This window comes from Bos mutus, chromosome 5 (assembly GCF_027580195.1).
Source record: "Bos mutus isolate GX-2022 chromosome 5, NWIPB_WYAK_1.1, whole genome shotgun sequence".
NCBI lineage: Eukaryota > Metazoa > Chordata > Mammalia > Artiodactyla > Bovidae > Bos > Bos mutus.
In genome coordinates, this window is record NC_091621.1 from 112,360,021 (window position 1) to 112,383,036 (window position 23,016).

A 23,016-nucleotide genomic window follows, 5' to 3' on the forward strand; every position below is an offset into this window, starting at 1 on the left:
GAGCCTCAGCATCAGTTCTTCCAATGAATGTTCAGGGTTGATTTCCTTTAGGATTGACTGGTTTGATCTCCTTGCAGTCCAAGGGACTCTCAAAAGAGTCCTCTCTTGCCTCATCATCTATATTCAAAGATTTCTTTGAAAACATCTCATGGATGTGCACCTTCTTCTCCAATCCTGTAACCCAAATAACTCCAGGCTTTCTGCCGCAAACTCACTCGCTCTCCCTTCCTGCATGCCTGCCTGCCTGCCTGCAGCCCTCTCTGCTGATCAGCAATAAAGGCTGCTCCTAAATAATTTTTTGGTTATGTTTCAGGGCAACTTTCCTCCCTCCCTCCCTAGGGCAACTTTCTGTTCCTTTCCTCAAATTCTTCTCTGAATAAGTCATATTAAGAAAGAAAGAAGTTATACACTTTTAAAGGATCAATTAAATTTTACCTCAATAAAGTTGTCACAAAGGGAGAGAGGGAGGGAGCGAGGCAGGGAGCGGCAACAGAGGAGGGCAGGAGGAGGGGGGCTCTCCATCCCACCCCCGGTGAAGTCCCTGCAGTCATCCTGCAGAGGTCAAAGACCCAGCGCACCCACACCGCTGTCAGCAGCAATCTGGCCTCCCAGGAACCAGGTCCAGTGATGGTCAAGCACCGTTCTGTGAAGCTGACTCGTCCATCAGATGGAGACAGCGCTGGGAGAAAATACATTCCTCCATGCAGCCAGAACCTAAAACCTTCATATTGGCACTCATTTTTCCAGGACTGGCTTTCCAAAAAAAATACCCCAAAAGAAAGAAAGGGTGGGAAAAAAAACTTCCTTCCTCACAGCTGCCTGTTGAATACACAGAGCATACGTAAAATGTCACAGGTCTCTTATTTAGAGTCCCCCCACCCAATCGCTTGTTAGAAAGCAGGGTCTCTGGGCCCCTCCAAGCCTCTTACAGAGCACCCGTGACATGATATCAAAGGAAAATGGAACTATGACCTCCCTTGATCAACAGCAGGGTAACTACAACAACTTGGTGCCCGAAGTGCACTTTCTGGTTTCTTTGGCACAAAAGAATAAAAAATGGGTTTCCCAACTCATATTTAAGCTGCCACCTGCAAAGACTGTGTAAATAAGCAGACACATAAAACCAATTCCATCACTGAGAGCAAGTCCCACACGCCACCGCACTGTGAACTGTATGGGAGAAGGGGAAGGAGACACTGCAGTCCTCCAGCAAGTTCCACCTCCTCACAGATAAGCCTTATCGGGCATTTGTACAGACTTTGTTTATTAGATTCACTGGATCGTTTTTCATAACACTCCACTACATCCCAGGTGAGCAAATTTACCAGCTCTACAGGAAACCAATTTGCCATCCCATTCATGTACCTCTGCACAAGACAAAGTCCAGGGGACGGGTAGCTTCTGTTTCTATAAGCTGGACAAATTCTGCTTCCCAAAAGGATTGTTAATTCCCCAAAAGGAGCGTATCTATCTTACATTTAATTTTCTCAGGGCATCCCACACAGTGCCTCTAATATATCTCATTTCTGGAACACCAGAAAAGATCAAATCTATCTGAAAAAATAGACTGTAATACAGATTTATCCACAGTACTCTGAAAAATCATTCATAATTCATCTCTAAGTTACAACGGGATGAGCAGAAAGAAAAGTTAAACAGTCCAAGACAGAGATTTCAGATTTTAAAATCAGACTTTTAATGACAGGGAAACAATTAGCAACCTTATGGAAAAACTGATTTAAATTCAAATAATGGCTTTCCCTATGTGACAAATCAAGGCAGAACCTAAAATTATTAAAATACTAATAGTCACCAGGGTCCAAAGAGTGAGAACAAATGACAAAGCAAATATTTACAGATAGTAAGTCTCTCTTGCTGTCTACCCAAATAAAGTCAAACTCCAAAAGCAAAAAAAAAAAAAAAAAAAAACCCATAGAACAAAACATTAAACTCACCTGCTACACTGTAATTTTTTAAAAATTACTCTGATCACACAAAATGCCAATGAAAGTGATTTAAAACAATTATTTTCAAAATAAGCTTCCAACTCAACTCAACATGTAGGAATATTACAGGAAGGCATTATAAGCAAAAAAGGAGTATGACAATATCTTATTAGATACTGATAAGAACAAAATTAAAAAATATAAATCATCCAAAGCCTTAGTTTTGTAGTTCAACCAAGATCACAGCTGGATTTTTATTCTCCATCAAATAAACACACCAAAACCCTTCCTCATTCCCAATTTAAGAAAAAGAAAAGACGTTTCCTGTGAAAACGTATATTGTTCCATTTCTCCAACCACCAGTACTTGAAAGTTACAAGTACTTTCATACAAGAGGAGTATGAAACATAAAAACAACTGGGTATTCATTTTTGAAACAATCTTCTGAAAGGACTTCATAATAACTGTACACGTCAGGCAATTCTAAGCAAATGTGTTCTTTTTCATTTGATAGGATTCTAGACCGAGATCTCTGTCGTCCAATCAGATCAAACATCGAGAATGTATCTAAATCCCCAATCTCAAACTGAAATGGGGAAATTTGTTTAATTACTGTAAATCCTATTAAACCAATCTTCTTTGTGAAGTGGAAATCTCTGACCTCTGAGGACTGCAGAGGGTGTGATGAATGCAGAGTTTAATTAGGGCCCAGACTGGCTCACTGTAATCTATTCATTAGCATTCTCAATTCTCTATATCTCATTGCTGTGTTTCACTTTACTTTAAAATTGCACCCTTCGTTTTTTGGAGCAAAGTCATACAATTTTAGGATTGTGTGGTAATTATAGTGGGTGCAGGAAGAATCTGTTCCTGCCAACACGGGTGTTTAATTAGGGCAAGGGGCGGAATCCAGATAAGGCGGCGTTCACCCTCCTTCAGCGCATATGGTATTTTTGGCACCAGAGCCCTGTGCACTGTTTCACGTCCACTGGACTCAAGTGCCAAGTTCCCACCACAGTCATTTCGAAAGATTCGAAGATTTTGCCTCTGAATGTAGCTTGATAATTAGAAAGGTTACTGTCATTTGCTTTTTTATCCACACAGCTTTTAAAAACAGGCACAATTAGCTGCCTGAATTATTTGAAAATAGAGAAGTAAGCTGATAATTTTTTTCCTCGTAAATATGGACTTTTTCAGGTTGGTTGATGATAAAAACCATCTTGGTGATGGGCATATTTTCAGCACCAACAGAAAGGTATATTGATGGCTAGTTAACTCAAGGATAAATTCAATAACATCAATTTAACATTCAACTTCTACGAAAGTCTAATTTATATCTCATACATAACCAATCATACCAAGCTGCTTTTCTTCCACCTAAAATCCTCAAATTTGACCAGTTAAAGAATTTTTCTTTAAAAAAGATTCAGAAGTTATACTTTCTTATAAACGTCAACAGAAAGAACTGCTACTCCCTGTTGGTACTTAATAAATATTTACATCATCAACTTTTTAAATTAATTTCCGTCCTCCGGTACTGTCAACACAGATTTGCCTTGTGGTGGTTTTATTAAGATTGACTTTTTGTGGCTCAGCTGGTAAAGAACCCACCTGCAATGTGGGAGACCTGGGTTCGATTCCTGGGTTGGAAAGATCCCCTGGAGAAGGGAACAGCTATTCTGGCCTGGAGAATTCCATGGACTACATAGTCCACGGGGTCACAAACAGTCAGACACACTGAGCGACTTTCACTTTTTAAAAAAAAAAGAACACATTTGCTATGATAAATCTTGGGCTTTCCTGGTAGCTCAACTGGTAAAGAATCCACCTGCAATGCAGGAGACCCCAGTTTGATTCTTCGGTCAGGAAGATCCCCTGGAGAAGGGATAAGCTACACACTCCAGTATTCTTGGGTTACCCTGGTGGCTTAGATGGTAAAGAATCCACCTGCCATATGGGAGACCTGGGTTTGATCCCTGGGTAGGGAAGATCCCCTGGGGGAGGGAATGGCAACCCACTCCAGTATTCTGGCCTAGAGTATCCCTATGCACAGAGGAGCCTGGCAGACTCATGGGGTCACAGAGTCAGACATGACTGAGTGATAAGCATGCACACACATGGTAAATCTTACAGCACGTGGCAAAAGTACATTCTCACAAGAACAGAAAAAAGAAAATATGTGCTGAAAGAAAAGACAGGAAGAGAAAGAGAAGCAAAACGGGAAAGAATAATGAGCAAGCAGACACGGTAACCAGAAAAAAATTAAGGCACAGGACCAGTCTGGAAAAGGCCAAGAAATGGGGGTGCAAAATATAGTACTAAGAAAAACAGGAAAAACAAAAAGAAATGAACCAAGAGAAAAATCGTTTCATTTGCATGAACTCTGATTCATTTATGCCAGAACACACGCGAACTAACCTGGTTCTCCTCCTGCACAACTCTGTACTGCTCCTTCCAGACGGTGATTTTGGAAGCTTCATCCTTCCTCAGGGCTCGCTCCTTCTTCAGCTCTGGGCTCCAGAAGGTCTTGATACTGTTCATCGAGGAACTTAACTTGCTCTCCTTGACCTCCACGTCCTTGCGTAAGAGGTCATTTTCCCTTAGCACCTCCTTGAGCTGCGTCTGCAGATCCATGATGGTGTTATCTCTGGCCTGACGGAGGGAGTGAGGAACGGTGGAGGCCATGCTCACCGGGGGCAGGTGGTGCTCCCCAAACGCTATGGTGTCACTGGCGACCCCGCTGCTCGCTATGTTGGGGCTACTGCCCATAGCAGTCATCCGCACGCCATAAGGCAGACGGCCCCCGGATCGGCCAAGGGTCATGGTGCTCTTGGGTGTCTCTGAACCCGCGTTCTCGTGGTCACTTAGGTACATGGGGCCAGAAGTGGCATAGGCAGCATTGAGGGACTGGATGTTCTCCATGGAGAGGGTCTTCCCACCGCCACCTCCAGCGCTGCTTCCAGAGCTCCCTCCGGTGCTGTTGGTTCGCCGATGACCCAGGCGAGGGGAACGAGGAAGTCGAGGGGACCGCCCCGGGCTCTGGGTGCTCGGTTCCACCTTCCCCACTGAGCGGGCACTTCCATACATGGCTGCAAGATGTGTTCAGGAGCCGGGAAAGGTATGCAGCAGAAAGCAAAACACGGAACTCTGGGAGGCTGTGCTATGGCTCTAAGTTGGCTTAAGGCTCATCAGAAGTATCAGGCCCTCGCTGTCCAACCCAGAAGAAACAGCTCATGCCATTATCTGTAACGGAAAGTACTGCACGTTAGCTCTTGCAGGAGCAAACATCTCCCCTCGCAGACACTTTCACTGCCCCTACTTGAGGATTTCCCCTTTCAGCATCTGCTGACTGGTGCATTTGTTCACAGCACAACTTACTTCTCAGTAAGCATCATTCCTAAAACATCCAGCACGTCTCAGAACAGAACACGAAACCGCACCAAGCAAATGGAAAAAAGAAATAAGGGGCATAAAGACTGGCAAGAAGAAGATAAAACTCAATGTTTCAACATATCATTTTCTAACTGGAAAATCCAAGGTCATCAACTGACAAAGACAAGACTCAACAAACTACTCACCCACAGACCAACACATAAACACGGACACTTTATTGTCCATCAGCAATGACAGTTGGAAAATATAACTTTTCAATTCCGTTCACAATAGCAGCAAAACCATAAAAATGCTCTGACATGCATCTAACAGAAATGTGCATGAAATTTTTGTAAAAACTAAAACTTTGCTGAACAAAAGGAAAGTTATCCATGTTCACAGATGAGAAGACAAACACTGTTGATGTGTCGTTTGTCCTCCAGCTCCTCCACGTGTCAATGAAAATCCCTACAAGACTCCTCACATAACCTGACAGACTAACTCTATAATTCAAATGGGAGAGTAAGGCACAACCGCCACAAAAACAATCTGAAACAGAAAAACAAAGGAAGATGTCCCCTAGATAGCAAGATATTGATACACTATAGGTCCATGATCCTTTATTTACAATGCAAAATTTTTTTAAACTCTGAAAATAAGTCTTTTTTCCCCCTCTTTAACTCATTTAGCAGCAATATCTGGCATGATCTTATATGAGGTCACTTATCACTTATAAGTACCTCACCTAGTGTAATTATTCATACACTTCACTGAGAAAATGACATGCACAATTACAGGACACTGCATAACACCCACTGGACATCGTGGAGAAAAAACCTGGACTCCAAAACCACATCTGAACCCTGGGATTTCTCAAAAGGACTCAAAGCCTTTTAAAGCTATAGTGATTAAAACTGTACAGAACTGGCCCAAGAATAGAATCTAAATTATACATGAGCATATAGTACATGCTAAAAGTAACATTTCAAAACAGTAAGAAAAGGATAAATCATTCAATAAATGGAGTCTGAACAACTGGTGCCTGAGAAAAAAATAAGTTACATCTTTACTTCACACAGTACAGAGCAATAAAGTCTATGTACATTAAAGATATAAAATTTTAAACTATTATAAGTACTAGAAGAAAACTTACTGTGTAAGAAAACTTACACAGAGAATATCCCTGTGAATTTGAGTAAAGGTAGGGGGCTGCCGTCTATGGGGTCACACAGAGTCGGACACGACTGAAGCGACTTAGCAGCAGGGCTTCTTAATTAAGAAACAAAAGGCAAAAATACATAAAGAAAAACAACTAATACACTCAATTATGTCAAAATGACAAAGTATACCAAGAATGAAAAGAAAACCCAAACTCTTGGTGAAAAAAAAAATCTTAACATATGTATAAAGATTTGTATACAAAATATACAAAGAATTCCTACATGTGAAATGCCAAATCTGAACATCAGTGGTTAGAGGCAAGGGGAAATTCTAAGGTTGGGGGGAAATGTCTGTGGAGACTCTTAGCTTCACTTGTAAAGCTTTATCCCCACAATGCACAAATACTTGAATTTTTTAATAGGAAAATATGTTCATATTCTAAAGTACAGTAACTAAGAAAATTTCAACACACATAGCATAGCCACCTATTGTACCCTTCTCTTAAACATAAAACAATACAGATCTAAACTAGATCTCTGTCATTTCCTAATAGCATTCTACCAAAGAACTGGCTTAAGTCAAGTAACAGACTTCAACATATTAAATAATATTTTAATATGCAACTGAAAATACAATCCAAGTAAATCATATGGTCAAAAATAAGATTTTAGAGTGTCTATATAGTCCAGCCAAACTCAAACGAGTTAAAGATCTTCAGAAATGCGAATACACTGGCAATCCCATCTCCACTTTGGTGATCCAGTAAAGACAGCCCTGAGGTAACAATAAGCAGGACAGGAAACACAGTCTTGTCTCAGAAATAGCAACAGGGCACCAAGTTCAGACACTGCAATACTCTGCTAGTAACGTTAGGAAATTCCTTCCCAGGAGGAACCTAACTCAGGAAGCAAAAATCTGGACTGTAGGGTAGGTGACAAGCAGTAATCTACATACTACTGCAGTGAATTCATCTTCAAGATCAAAGAGGTTTGCAAAGTTTTTTCTCTTTGAAGTAATCTGAATATTGCTTAAAACAAGAGAGCTACTCATTACCCAGAGCCCCTTAAATGATAACAAAAGCTAAGGCATAGTAAATGTTTACCATATGTCAGGCACTGTGCTAAGAATTTTATAAGATTTAATATTTATAAGCCCCCTTGCTGTTGTTGATTAGTCACTAAGTCGTGTCTGACTCTTTGCGCCCCCATGGACTGCAGCATGCCAGGCTCCTTTGTCCACGGGATTTCCCAGGCAAGAATACTGGAGTGGGTTGCCATTTCCTTCTCCAGATCTTCCCGACACAGGGACTGAACCCACGTCCCCTGCATTTGCAGGCGGGTTCTTTACCACTGAGCCACCGGGAAGCCTCCTACAACACAGGCGCTACCATTATCTCCACTTTACAGATGAAAGTGAGGCCTACGGGTGTTGAATGACTCATCTAAAGTTACACAGCTTTTAAGAGGTAGGGCCAAGATCTGAATTTAGGGCATCTAATTCTAGAGCCCTGGGTGCTCCCAATTATTACACTGTGCTTATCTGCCATCATCTGCTCATCTCAACTGTCCAGTTGCAAAGCAGTGTGTCCTGCTAATCTAGGACTCTAAACCTAAACTTTAAGGCATACCTTAGGTATTCTTGGGTGTCATGCTTAAATAATCATATTTATCCCTCTATTAAGGAGAACGTCTTCTTTAAAAGATGGTGGGTAGAAGAACAGAATCAGGAAAACTAACAAAGAGCAGTAATTCAGTCTCAGGAATCGTGCCACCAGAACTTTGAAGTTGTCACGCTCAAAAAAAAATTCCCAGCTGTGCTTTGGTGCAAAACTTTGTCCTGTAGTTGAGTAACTAAATCACACTAAAGAGGCTGAGATCCAGGAGCACAAATCCACGTCGAGTGTTCAACGTGAGCAGGTGCACTCCAGAGTTTCAAGCCACTTTCAGACCCAAAACGGCATTTGCATGTGGAGTCTTTGTTACTATTAGAATTGTATTCATTTCTAGTAACACCACAAAAGAAGAAAACCCACTAGCTCTGTCCAAAGGCCTCATTCTGGCTTTCTAATATGAGCTTCAGGGAAGACAGTGTTTAAAAAATTCGAATTTCTTTTAAAAATATGCCAGAGCCACAACCACAAGATAATAATCCTTGTACTTTATAACAAACAGCTGACACACACATAAAAAAAAAATGTGACCAAGAAAAAAAAATTAAGCCATATGATCCCATTTATATAAAATTCCAGAAGGAATCTATTAGGCCAGAAAGCAAATCAGTATGTGCCTGGGGCTGGGGGTTGAGCCATGGATCGTGAAGACGGATCAGGGATCTTGGAAGGATAGAAGGAAACTTCCGTGGTGACAAAATGTTCACTATCTTGACTGGGGTGAGGCTTCCCAGGGGTACACAGGTCAAAATTCAAACTGCACACTTTAAATATGTTCAGGGTATTGTACATAAATTATACTACAAAAGCGTGAAAAAAATACTTCCACATTCCAAACTGCCCTGCCCTGAATTAATCCAAAGAAACACCTTCTCTGATTACCTACCTGGCTTCCTGACTGCTGCTGGAAACAATAACAACAACAACACACGTTGCAGCTGTTTAGTTTGAGCCCATGATAAATTGGCCCCAGAGTTCTCCGAGCCCCTTAGCTTGCTTCCTATCCAATATTTTGTTAGCTCCCTATCCTGTATCTGCTGTGGTTACTTCACACCTCTTCACTCTACTCATCAGACAGCACACACAAGGCTCCTGGGTCAGAGACGAAGAATTTTGCTACTCACATCACAGCCAGCACTATGAGCATCTTACCCACCCACTCGAAGTCCCACAAGGTGGCACCGTGGGGCCCAGGGAGCCACTACACATGCAGTGTGTCCGCAGAGGAACACGGAATTCAGGGAGCCCGCCACCTGACAGCAAGCAAGGCTGATCTCTCCCAGCGGGAGGCAGTACCTCACCCCTCAAGGTGGCTTGCTGCAAACACGATGCTGAGACATGCTTTTTCTGAATCCAGTAAGTCTTTAGATAACTTTTTATATAAGAGATAACACAGTATTGTTTCCTGAAACTTTTGTTTCAGGTGTGCACATGAACACATATGCACACACTGGATCACAAGTTAAAGTTCTTGTTGTAAACCACTGCCAGAATGGTCCTCTAACAATGGCCCAGATGAAGAGCAATCAGGACCTTGCACTCAGGGCGTGCAGGAAACAGACACATGGAGGACACGCCCTTCTCCTGACAAGTACCCTGTGGTATTTTAAGGTACCCGCCTAAATCATCTGCTACTCCTTCCTTCAAGAGGGGAGGCAAAATTCCTCTGTGTACCACCAGTCTTAAAGGATTTGCTTCTGACAATGTATCACTTCCAAAATGCACTCATAAAGACACAGAGGCTTCAGTCTTGGTCACTCTCTTGGATCTCTGGCTCTGGGGGCAGTTAGCCACCATGCTGTAAGGGTATTCCAGTTAACCTACAGAGAGCACCAACAGCCACGTGAGCAGGCCTGGAAAGGGACCCTCCGACTTCAGTCAAGCCTTCAGACGACTGCAACCTCACGAAACACCTTAAGCCAGAACCACCCAGTGTGCTCTTCATAACAACTGTGTTGTTTAGTCGCTAAGTTGTAGCCTACTCTTTTGTGACCCTATGGATTGTAGCCACCAGGCTCCTCTGTCCATAGGATCTCCCAGGAAAAATACTGGAGTGGGGTGCCATTTCCTTCTCCAAAAACTGTGAGATGACGTGTTTTTTCTTAATCCAGTTTTTAGATAACTTTTTACGTAAGAGATAACTAACACAGACAGTATTGTTTCCTAAATCTTGCTGGGTGTTCAGGAACACACATGCGCACACTGGATCACAATTTAAAGTGCTTGCTGTTCACCACTGCTGGAATGGTCCTCTAACGCGACGATTCCCAAGCGAGTCAGACTCCCTGCTCCCCTCAAGCCCACAAGGTGATGCAGAGGGGCCCAAACAGGAGATGCGGGAGTGAACTGTTTTCACACCACATCACTTGCTTTTTCATTGTGCATTCTCACAAAGGTATAGTAGTGTTTTCCAGAGGCTCCGTGATGGCTAATGGAACGTGCAGTCCTATGCTTTTAAATTTTCTCAGTTTTACTGTCTAATATGGTAAACAGTAACTGATACAGCCCACATAAAAAAGCTATTTAGAGTCTGCATAATTTATAAGAGTGCAAACAGATGCTGGAACAAAAAAAAAAAAAAACAACAACTAGGAACCACTGCTCTAAAATTTAAATATGACATGATCACACACACCTACATACTTCCTGTGATGGCATCCCAAAATAAGAATCTGAACTCCTTGGCACTGCAGACAAAACGTTTCACGATCTGGGACCTGCCTGCCTCTCTAAAGATGGGTCACTTCTTAACCACTCTCCTTTTCTGTGTGACAACCATTCTCAGATACCTGCGATTTCCTGAAATACCATCCTCTCTTTTGTTTCCATGAGCTGCTTCTTCCCCATCAACTAGCTTCTTACAACTCATTCTTCCAAACTAAGCTTAGTAATCACAATCCTGCACAAACCCTTAAACCCCTAATTTAGGCCCCGCTCTTAAAGTACCAAGGGCTTTTAAAACAATACATTCACTATGTTTTAGTTAATGAACTACTTGCCTTACAGGCAAAGGAGCGCCTTATTTCCAAAACCCAGTGCCATGCCTAAAACAAGTAAGCCAAGTGTCTGCTAACTCCACAGGTTAACCTAAATGCTAGTAAAATTCATTAACATAGTTCCTATACGTTCAGGAGGTAGCGGTAATCTTGAAATGAGTTTATGGAAACAGCAAATAAAAGCAATTAAGACAACTGTAAAGGAAACTTGTCATTTCCTTCTATTAACAAATTTCATTTTTAATTTTAACCAAATTCCATAAACTGACAACCTTCTTCTCTGTCGGCACTGTGATGTATTTTTGTCCTCTCATATTATGCCCTGAAAATCACAAACATCAAGATCTGAAAGAATGAACTTAATTTTTAAAACAATGAAGAGTCACTTTTTATTTATTTTGGGGCTATGCTGGGTCTTCATATCTTATGAGATCTCTCAATTAAGCAAATGGCAACTAAAGGTTAAATCAGAATAAAAAATGTGGTATCCTGCTTCTATAATTACAAAATTTTTACAAATTTTATTGCTTTTAATAATTCATTTCTATTCTAAAAACCCTTCTACACATGGGGATTTGAGTTTTTCTCCCTTAGAGCTTTTGTACAGTTCTTTCTAAAAAACGTCCATCTAACTGCTAAGAATAAAAGTGCTTTTTCTCTCCCTTAACCAGAATATATAGATGGCCATAAAGAAGCAGTGATAGTGAGAATAATCCACTCTGATACCCCAAAAGGAATAAGGGTAATAAATGCTGCTGAGAGAAAGCAGAACATGGAAGGTACAAGAGGCCGATTCTTTGTCATCTAAGGTTTTTCTTAATATTTTAAATCCTACTTCTCATAGTCGCTACTGTATTTCTGTGAGTTCTTAAAACAGCAGCAACAAAACAGAGTTCAGACCTGGCCACTACTATATATTCATACCACGAAGCTTGTCATCTAGGTCAGGAAAACCATAAAGAGAAGAATACTGGAAAATTCCAGGATCCCTACAAGAAAGGCATTGGTTCAAAAATCTATATACATGAGGAAAAAGAACACCCACCCACTAAGCCCAGCTCCAGCCCACATACAAATACATACCCACTGAGAATCCTGGAGTCCAACCAGGGGCCTAAGAGTAAAACACTAACACACACAACGGTCGTGTGCTAGCCTTCCATGCTCACTCTTCCTGCAAACAGTGCGGGCATCACAGCCGCCCTCACCCTCTCCTTGCAGATTAAAGGATAGTAACAGCGCTCCACGTTCTGAGTCTCCAGAGGAGCACCAAGTACTCATAAATCAAAGGAGGGCAGAAAACCCTCTAACACAACACAGTAACCTACTTCCAGTTAATGACAGCTGGAAAGGCTGACACCCATGTGCTAGCAGATATTTATAAGAGGAACTAGAAAACACATCGCCCGTTGGCTAGTTAAGCTTTACGTATGGAATCTGACCCAAATCTCAAAATTACTAGTCCAACCTGCTGTGATGAGTTACACTATTACTAAGTAGCATCAACTATCAGAAAATGAGTAGAGTATTTTAAAAGGCCGTATTTCAACATTTTTTTAAATGATGCATAGTTGATTTACAATGTTGTTAGTTTCACATGTACAGCACAGTGATTCAGTTACACACACACACATACTCTTTTTCAGATTCTTTTCCCTTCCAGGTTATTACAAAATATTGAGTTCCTGGGCTATACAGTTGGTCCTCGTTGATTATCTATTTTATATATACTAGTGTGTATATGTTAATCCCAAACTAATTTATTCCTCCTCCATAACTTTTAAGATTCTGTTCATTTTGTGACAAAAATGTCACTAGGGACAAGAAATGTGCTGCTATATTAAGCCCTTTATTAAAAGACTAACAATAGACCAAAATTCTAAAATCCAATTCTAGTACAATTTGGTGGAACCAAAGACATCAACCATCTATCTTTTAATCCTTTGGAGGTATTGTAGGACTCAAAATGCTTGATTTATAAGGTGAACCCAGTTCTCTTGTACATCTTCCACTGCTGTTAGTTTGGGTGTGGTTTCAAAAATATACTGATCCATAAACATGAAAAAAAAAAAATGTGCATACCCTCTGGAGGTCTTGCTTTTAAAGTTATTCTCTGCAAAACATATTTCACAAGTTTAAGGATACAAGTGCAGTTATGTTCAATTAGTGTATTATTTTGTACCAGCAAAAAGAGAGAATTTAAATTTCTACCACCAAGAGACTAGTTAAATTATCCTATCGCCACACTATAAAATACTGCTGTGAAGAAAAAAAAAATATATAAGTAAATCTCTATATTTGACAATTTCTATAAAGACATCTATGATGTATTGTGAAGTGGAGGGTAGGGAGCATGTTACAGAAGAATTGTCTGTTGTTGTCCCAACAGCAGACAAAAGGAGACATGTATGTTCGCATATACACAGCAATGATTTGGATGGCAAGGAGCTATTTCTCAAAGGTCAAATAGAGCCACTCTTCCCCTGTACACATGCATTTCTTTTTTTCTTTTCTTTTTCAATTGTTTTAACAGAAAGCATGTATTACTTTTACTCAGTCTTACCACAACTAAGGGCTTCAATAAGGCCCTCGACCATTCAACACTATAATATGGTAATTAATGGGCTAGGCCCTAAGCTGACAAGGTCTCTGTGATGAGTAAGAGGTTAAAGACAGCCCCACAAGTTAAAGAAGCACAGATGTCTCTGCTTCCACCCCCAGCATGGGGCCTAATAGTTCTGCTAACACCAGACATCAGGCTGTATGATCTTGATCTGATCCTCCTGGAGACCAAAAATTACAGACCTGCAAGGCTGGGGCATGTTGTGATGACACGCCAACAGGAAGAGAGGACCTTTGCTAACAGCAGCCATCACCACACCCGTCACAGGTGTCACTTCACTCTTTTTTATGGAACGGTGAGAAGGCTGAGTGACTCAGTTACGATCAGCTTAATGGTGGCTTTTAATAATTTTTATTAATCAGTTAAGCTAATTGTAAGGTCTATCAAAGCTCTCACCATGACAAGTAATCTTGTCAAGCAAATACTTGGAGTAAACACAATGTAATTAATCATGGTTGTTCTCTACTTAAATGAGCGACCTGAGCTACTCACTCAGTTCAAAAGAGCCACATTCTAGGTTGTGTAGCCTTCCCCAGTGACTCCAGTCCTCATTGCTATTTGATTTCTACCAATCCTAAAATACTAAACTGTTTGGATGGTAGTTACCTTCCATTTTAAAGCACATCTCCTACTATGTTACGATCCATTCAACAAATACTACCAGACTGATCACACTGAACAAGTATACTGGAGAGACACACATGTTCACGACCATGCATCTCAATTCTGAAAACCACCAAATTCTGTAAATAATTTCATGACAAAAATTATACCTGAACTGATATCAAAGACAAAGCCTTTGACTGTGTGGATCAAAATAAACTGTGGAAAATTCTGAAAGAGATGGGAATACCAGACCACCTGACCTGCCTCTTCAGAAACCTATATGCAGGTCAGGAAGCAACAGTTAGAACTGGACATGGAACAACAGACTGGTTCCAAATAGGAAAAGGAGTACGTCAAGGCTGTATATTGTCACCCTGCTTATTTAACTTATATGCAGAGTACATCATGAGAAACGCTGGGCTGGAAGAAGCACAAGCTGGAATCAAGATTGCCAGGAGAAATATCAATAACCTCAGATAGGCAGATGACATCACCCTTACGGCAGAAAGTGAAGAGGAACTCAAAAGCCTCTTGATGAAAGTGAAAGAGGAGAGTGAAAAAGTTGGCTTGAAGCTCAACATTCAGAAAATGAAGATCATGGCATCTGGTCCCATCACTTCATGGCAAATAGATGGGGAAACGGGGGAAACAGTGTCAGACTTTATTTTTGGGGGCTCCAAAATCACTGCAGACGGTGACTGCAGCCATGAAATTAAAAGACGCTTACTCCTTGGAAGGAAAGTTATGACCAACCTAGATAGCATATTCAAAAGCAGAGACATCACTTTGCCAACAAAGGTCTGTCTAGTCAAAGCTATGGTTTTCCAGTGGTCATGTATGGATGTGAGAGTTGGACTGTGAAGAAAGCTGAGCGCCGAAGAATTGATGCTTTTGAACTGTGGTGTTAGAGAAGACTCTTGAGAGTCCCTTGGACTACAAGGAGATCCAACCAGTCTCTCCTAAAGGAGATTGGTCCTGGGTGTTCTTTGGAAGGAATGATGCTAAAGCTGAAACTCCAGTACTTTGGCCACCTCATGCGAAGAGTTGACTCATTGGAAAAGACTCTGATGCTGGGAGGGATTGGGGGCAGGAGGAGAAGGGGATGACAGAGGATGAGATGGCTGGATGGCATCACTGACTCGATGGACGTGAGTTTGAGTGAACTCCGGGAATTGGTGATGGACAGGGAGGCCTGGCGTGCTGCAATTCATGGGGTTGCAAAGAGTCGGACACGACTGAGTGACTGAACTGAACTGAATATGTTTGATGAAGGAACTGGAGGGTGCCCCCTGACTTTGCTTGGAAAGTTAGATAATACACAGTAGATGCAGCCGATCACCTTTCTGAAACCTAAGAAATTCTGAATTCTGGCCCAAAAGGTCTTGGCTATAGACCTGCGTTATGGGATAAGGTTAAACAGTCACATCACTGTTGGTAAAAACACATTTATAACCAGGGAGAACTAAGCACAAAGTTTTTAACTATATAATTATACATTAATCTAGGTGGTGAGTACACAGGTATTTATTAATTAGACAACTCAATCTTTTTGCATGTCTGAAAAGAAACATTTCATAAATTTAAGTTTAGGTGAAAAACTGTTAGTACCCTATGTTTTACTGTCTTCCCTAAAATAATAAAAGCATTTGTATTCTAAGTGCTTGCTTTCATCCTCAAAAAATAAGAGCATTTGGGAAGCAGTAAGTTTGAAAATGGTCAAGTGTCTTAAAAACATTCATCTTTTGATCCAGTAATTCCAAAACCAGGAAACCCTATCTACTTAAATGATCCAAAATGTAGAAAAAACCACTACATTATGATATACCAGCTTTATTAGTACTTGTTCAATTGGGAAACGTTTAAGTGAAATCTTTATGATTACATTCCATCTGCAAAACACATTTATAACCAATGTCTGATATGAAAAATGTTTATAATACAGTAAATGAAAGTGGACCTACATTTTCACATATACTCTCCATTTTGCAAATACAGTTTATCCATGAACTCAACAGGTTTGAACCTCACACGTCAGATTATACGTGGATTTTTTTTTCAACGGTAAATCCTACAGTATGACACAAAACACAGATGGCTGAATCTGTAGACTTGGAACAACCCCTGTTACAGAGGACCAGCTATAAGTTATATACAGATTTTCGACTGCAGGGAGGGTCAGAGCCCCTCATATCCACCCCCGTTGGTTCAAGGGTCAACTGTATACAGATAAGCTCATCACAAAGAATGGTAGGAAATCTGTTAGCCTTCTTCCTAACAGTTGTCAAATTTTTCCAAATGGGCATATAGGCCTTTTTTAAAAGGAAAAAAAATGTTCAAAATATTTAAACAGAAACGAAAGGGAAAGGCCACTCTCATTTAGGGTGAGCATTTCTTCCTTTGGGACCTGGGCTCAAAAACCCATCCCATACAGCACTTCCCAGCTGCCACCACAAAATGTGGTTAGCACGTAACAGCAAACCTATCTGTTGGTCCAAAATGCATCATTAAAATTTTTCATTATTTACAACAACACAGATGCAAGATGCCTAACATCAGATGTAAGGGAGTACACAGGGCATGATATGAAAAAGACAGCGAGATTTTCCAGCACACCGTAGGTCTGTAGCACATGGGGGTATTGTAAAAATGTTTGTCATCTTATCCAACACACTTGAGAAACAGTGCAGTGACAGATATAATGGGCAAGCTGGGAGCTGAGAGACAGACCTGGAGAAATCTGCAGAGCCGTTAAAAAAATCACAGTTCCTTCCTCTTTGACCTAGTAGAGTCCATTTTTCTCCTCTTGGTTACCATGCTTCTCCGAATACCATGAATTACATGGGGATTTTTTCATCATAATTTTTTACATGTTTATACCGAAATGTAGAATTAGAGACTCTATAGATTTAGCCCAGAATACAATGAAATCATAATTTTAAAAATACCCAAAGAGATTCAAGCACAATACAGTGGCTCCTGGAATAACTAAGAAAAAGAATGAGACGATGATACATTTCAAAGTTCCAGAATTAAAACAGATTTTCTATTACAAATTCTACTTAAGTGAAACTTTACAAAAGAAATACCATGTTACATCTCACATTAGGAAAAAAACCTTTCACGGCATCATACAAAGCACTTAACATAGAGTGTAGACCATAATGAGCATTCATCCATGTGAATAATAAGTATATTTCCTTTACTTTAAGATATACTTTTCTTCATAACTTAAAGCTTCACAAATTGGGATTCAGCTCACAACAATATGCATAATTAAAATACGTTTTTTCCCTAAAAAACGAATAAAGTTTCAAACTGATAAAGAATAGAGTATTAAAGAGAGGAGCCTGACGGGCTACAGTCCCTGGGGGTCGCAGAGTCGGACACGACTGAGCACATGATCACACTCCACAAGAAACGTCAACTAAGAAGTGAGGAGACGCAGCACTATACGTAATACCTGCCACAAAGACTCCCTTTAACACTCCCAGGAAACCTTGTAGGCAGAGACTGTATCATCCCATTTCTAGACGAGGAAACTAAGGCTCAGAAAGGCTGAGTTGCCCAAGATGACACACCTGACCCAACCACTGCACTATTCTGCACACTCATCGACTGCCTTACTCTCACAGACACACTCACAGATTTTTTTTTTAAAAGGAGTACCAAGAACTAGGGCTTCCCTGGCAGCTCAGATGGTAAAGAGTCTGCCTTCAATGCAGGAGCCCTGGGTTGGATCCCTGGGTCAGGAAGATCTTAGAGAAGGAAATGGCAACCCACTCCAGGATTCTTACCTGGAAAATCCCGTGGATGGAGAAGCCTGGCAGGCTACAGTCCATGTAGTTGCAAAAAGTTGGACACGACTGAGCAACTAACACAGAGAACTTAATATTGGTTTGTCCAAAATCAAGCTTGTTTTTTCATTTCCACATTCCTCACAGTCCCTACCATCCACCTGTCTGTCCCTGCACCTCTCTTCTGAGCTCCAGACCTGAATTTCCAACTATCAAGTGAATGTCACTGGTCGTTCCAGAGTTGCACTGTCCAATATAGTGGCCACTAGCCACTCATGGCTGTTTACTTGAAAAGAGCTAGTGAGACTGAGGAACTGCATTTGTTATTTCATTGTTAATTAAAAGTTAAATTTAAAAACCTGGTAATTACTGGAAAACTTTTAAGCATGTTTGGAATGAGCTGGGCATGTGAATCTACTTTTCCAACTGTAGATGTTATGAACTCTAAGTACAGATCAAGTATTTCTGATAAATCACAGCATCTGAATTAATTTATGCTATAAAAGTATGCAATTGATTTTAAATACTCAGTATGAAGAAATAATGTAAAGTTGCCCATTTTAAATATGGTATGTTTCATATTTCAACGTGTTGAAAATGGTATTTTGGATGCACTGGGTTAAATACATTATAAGATTATGAACTCTAACCATTATTTTTTAACTCTGTAATGTGACTACTCAAATTTTAATCACATAAGTGGCTCACACGATGGTCTACTGGACAGCAGTCTTCCCAGAGGTTCCTGCTGCGCCACCACAGTCATCAGCAGCCCACTGAATTGCATCACCATCCCTCTGGCTCAGCGCTGTCCAACAGCAACTATCTGATCATGAAAGTGTTGTGTATCTGGCAATGACTGGATGATGGTGGTGGTGGTAATAGTGTCTGACTCACAGAATCCCTTAGGTTACTCTGGAGCCAGAGCTCTTCAAAGACTGGAGAAAACCACCTATTATTTTGACTTTCCTCTGGGGGAAGAGCTAGTTGCTACCCAAAATTGCCGACCAGAATAATGCAGCAGACCTTTCTGTGACAATGAGAATATTCTCTATCTGTACTGTCTGATAACAGATATCATGACTCCCATTTGGCTACTGGCCACATGAGATACAGCTAGTGTGACTGAAGAACTAAACTTCAAATCTTAATTCATTTAAATCAGTTTAAATGTAAATACCCATGTATAGTGACTACTGCGTTAAGACAGCACTGCTGCTAACCTACCTGCTCCGTCCAAAAGTCTGGGCGTCACCTGTCTCCTCCCTCCCCACCGACTGCCCTTTCTCCCACAAAAGTACATGTACATACACGTACATACACCCACACACTCAGCCGGTCCTGTGTTCTTTAAAGCTTTCAATTCCAGATGCTTCTCTATCCTCACTGTCACCACTTTCTGTTTCAGACTTTAACAAGATTAAGGCCCAGCCTCTTAATCGGCCTCTTCACTTAGCCTCCTCCTACCCACTCTTTGTAAAATGTAAATAAAGTTTGTTATTTCCTTTACTCAAAAGTCCCAAAGTCCTGCCACTGCCCCAAGGTCAAACTCTAGACCCTAAGACGACTGACATAGCCCATCGTAGAGGTGACTCACTTGGCTGTACACCAGAAAACACAACACTGTAAAGCAACTATACTCCAATGTTTAAAAAAAGATAGACAACCAGAAAAAAGACTATCCTTTCCTCCACTGAATTACCCTCCCACCTTTGTTGAAAATTAACTACAAATAGGTGTCTGTACTTGGACTCTCTACTCATTTCCATTGATGTCTACATCGTCCCTATGTTGATACCATTACTGATCACTGACCATGATCGTCACTGACAATGACTGTCAAGACATTCTTGGGAAAAAACAAGGTGGGAACACTTTAACAGGCATGAAGACGTACTATAAAACTAGAGTAACTAAGTCTGGCACTGGACCAAGACAGAGAAACGAGTGGAAGGGAACAGAACCTCGAATTAGTACAATGCAGTTGAAAAAGGAAGGAACTGTCGATAAATGATGCTGAGAATATCAGGAACCATATTGGAAAAACAAAAATAAACCTTAAAGCATATGCAAAAATCAATTATAGGCAGATCACAGAGCTATATGGGAAAGGTATAACAACGCTTCCAAGAAAATAACAAAAGAGTAACTTCAGGACCATGGGGTAGGGAAAGATTTTTTACACGGGAAAAGCACTAACCACGGGTTCCCCTGGCGGTCCAGTGGTTAAGACTTTGCTTCCAGGGCAGAGGGTACAGGTTCAATCTCTGGTTGGGGAGCTACGACCCCACATGCCTTGTGGCCAGAAAACCAAAACATAAAACAGAAATGATATTGTAACAAATTCAAGAATTTAAAAATGATCCACATTAAAAAAAATTTTTTTTTTAAAAAGCCCTAACCACATAAACACTAACTGGATCACACTAAAATTAAGACTCTTGTTCCTCAAAAGACACCATTAGGGGCTTCCCTGGCAATCCAGTAGAGGCTTCCCTGGTGGCTCAGACAGTAAAGAATCTACCTGCAATGCAGGAGATGTGGACTGGATCCCTGGGTCAGGAAGATCCCCTGGAGGAGGGCATGGCAACCCACTCCAGTATTCTTGCCTGGGAATTCCATGGAACGGAGGAGCCTGATGGGCTGCAGTCCACGGGGTCGTGAAGATTCGGACATGACTGAGTGACTAACACTTACTTACACTTACTGGCGGTCCAGTGGTTAAGAATCCACCTTCTGATGCAGGGGATGTGGGTTCAATCCCTGGTTGGGGAACTAAGATCCCACATGCCGCAAGGTAACTAACACTACACATATTTCTGGTAGTGTCATTTAACAAATGAAGGAACTGCAGAGAAGAGCAGGAATCACACACGTTTAGTTTGGGATCTGCTGAGTATAAGGGGCGTTCGAGTGGCAGCACGGGACAACAACAGCTCTTTGACACGAGAGAGGTAAAGCTGAAGATAGCAACACAAATACTCAGCACACAGATGAGCAATGAATAGGTGATGAGATCACCCAGAGAAATTCAAACATTTAATGACTGTGAGAAAAAGGTTCAACAAAGATGACTGGAAAGAGAGCCCAGAGAACCAGAAAGGAAAACAGAAGTGTGATCTAAAGACCCTGAAAAAAGTGAGAGTTCTACCAGAGGAGGAGAAGTGAACTGTGTCAAAGGCGGCTGTAGTAGGCAATCCTGAAAATGGCTCTAATGACATCTACCTTTGAGTTTCTTGCTATTGTGTAATCTTCGCTTGCCTGTGCTGGACCTAGGACTCCGTTCCAGTGAACAGGATACCGCAGAAGTGATACAATGTCACTTCCCAGGTTAGGTTACAAAAAGGACTCCCTCCTCCTCCACAGACCCCTCAATCAAGGAGAGACTGGTACCATGTTGCTAGAGTGAGGTTATGCAGAGACCCAAATGGCAGAAACGGACTTCTCCATCAAACAGCCAGCAAGGACCTCAGGCCAGCCAACAGTCACACAACTGAGGTGGGAGCAGACCCTCCCCCAAGTGGAGTGCTGAGATCACCAATCCTAGCCAACATCTGATTGCAGCCTCCTGAGTGACCCTGAATCAGACGCACGAAACCCAGATGCCTGACCCAAAGAAATTATAAAACAGTAAATTGTTGTTTTAAGTTAAGTTTGAGGGTAATTTATTGCATACCAAAGGACTATTAATATGGCTGCTAAGAGATTAAATAAATGGATAGAAAAACAGCCAGGGCATTTAAAGAAAGACATTGGTAATCCAAGCAACACAGTTTCAGTGAAACTCTGGAGACAGAAGCCAGACAGAAATAGAGAAGAAAAACTGCAGGTCAAGAAATGGAAACATAAAGCAAATGCAAACAACTCTCTCAACAAAGTCTGGCTGTAAAGCAAAGAGCAAAAGTCAACTTAAAGCAAGAGACAGAGAAAGTATGAGCTGAAGAATCTGTTAAGATGAGAGAGTCTTCTCTTAAAGTTTAAGTGATGATTAAAAAAAAAAAAGAAGCCACTCGGGTGGGGAAATACACTCGCAAGGAACTTCACTCTATTACCAAAGAACTCCTCTCAAGGTGCTCAGTACCTCTGCCTTCGCGGAGAACTGGCTCTTCCAGGATGCTCTTCCCACGCAGTCCCCTCAAGTGGAGGCTGTGAAGACGCTTACATGCCACGCCCCCTCCTGGGAAACGAGGCTGGTACCCTCCTTTCTTCCACTGCCACCTCCAGACCACTATTTCTGAACCCTCGTATAAAAATCCTGTGAGTTTGACTTCCATGCTACTCAGCAACACAGTCTCTTCCACCCCTGCCTCTTCACCAGCAGCTAGTGATGACCTGGACATCCTCCACGCTCAGTGAGGGTAGGCGGGCCACGGGTTCTCATGGCCACTACTTCCTGTGCCACTGCTCCTGGGTCATTCCAACACTACACACACGGATGAGGTGTCCATCTAACACCAGCTCCCCTAATCCATCATCTTGAGTGAGCAACTCTCTATTCTCTGGGGAGGGCCATTGACAGCCAGTTGTGACTTCACTTAATTGTACCATTATCCATTCAGTCATCAAATATTTAGTAAGCATCTATTATTTGCTCAGTAGAGAACATGTGACATAGTCCCTATTCTCACGAAATCTACAACATAATTTTTCATATTTCCCACAAAGACAACACGAAAAGATCTAGCTGAAGTCTAGACACATTACAACTACTACATTTCCTTTATCTGTCTAGGAGCCATGTCAATTCTAGGAAACTACAGCGTTATTTTCTGATGTGACCTAGTAAACCCATGCTGTAATCCACCCCCTGGTGAGGCTTCTAAAACTACTTTTTTAACTTTTAAAAATT

At 41.3% G+C, this 23,016-nt stretch overlaps 1 protein-coding gene across 10 annotated transcripts in view; it reads right to left on the bottom strand.

Annotated features, from left to right (window-relative positions):
• The window catches only part of ERC1 (ELKS/RAB6-interacting/CAST family member 1), a 270,866-nt gene that overhangs the window by 241,879 nt on the left and 5,971 nt on the right, over positions 1–23,016 (bottom strand). For all 10 annotated transcript variants that reach the window (XM_070371714.1, XM_070371712.1, XM_070371717.1 and 7 more), the window contains exon 2: positions 4,365–5,189. In XM_070371714.1, coding sequence (XP_070227815.1) covers positions 4,365–5,033 — 669 coding nt within the window. In that variant the 5' untranslated portion in view covers positions 5,034–5,189. The remainder of the gene's footprint in view (positions 1–4,364; positions 5,190–23,016) is intronic.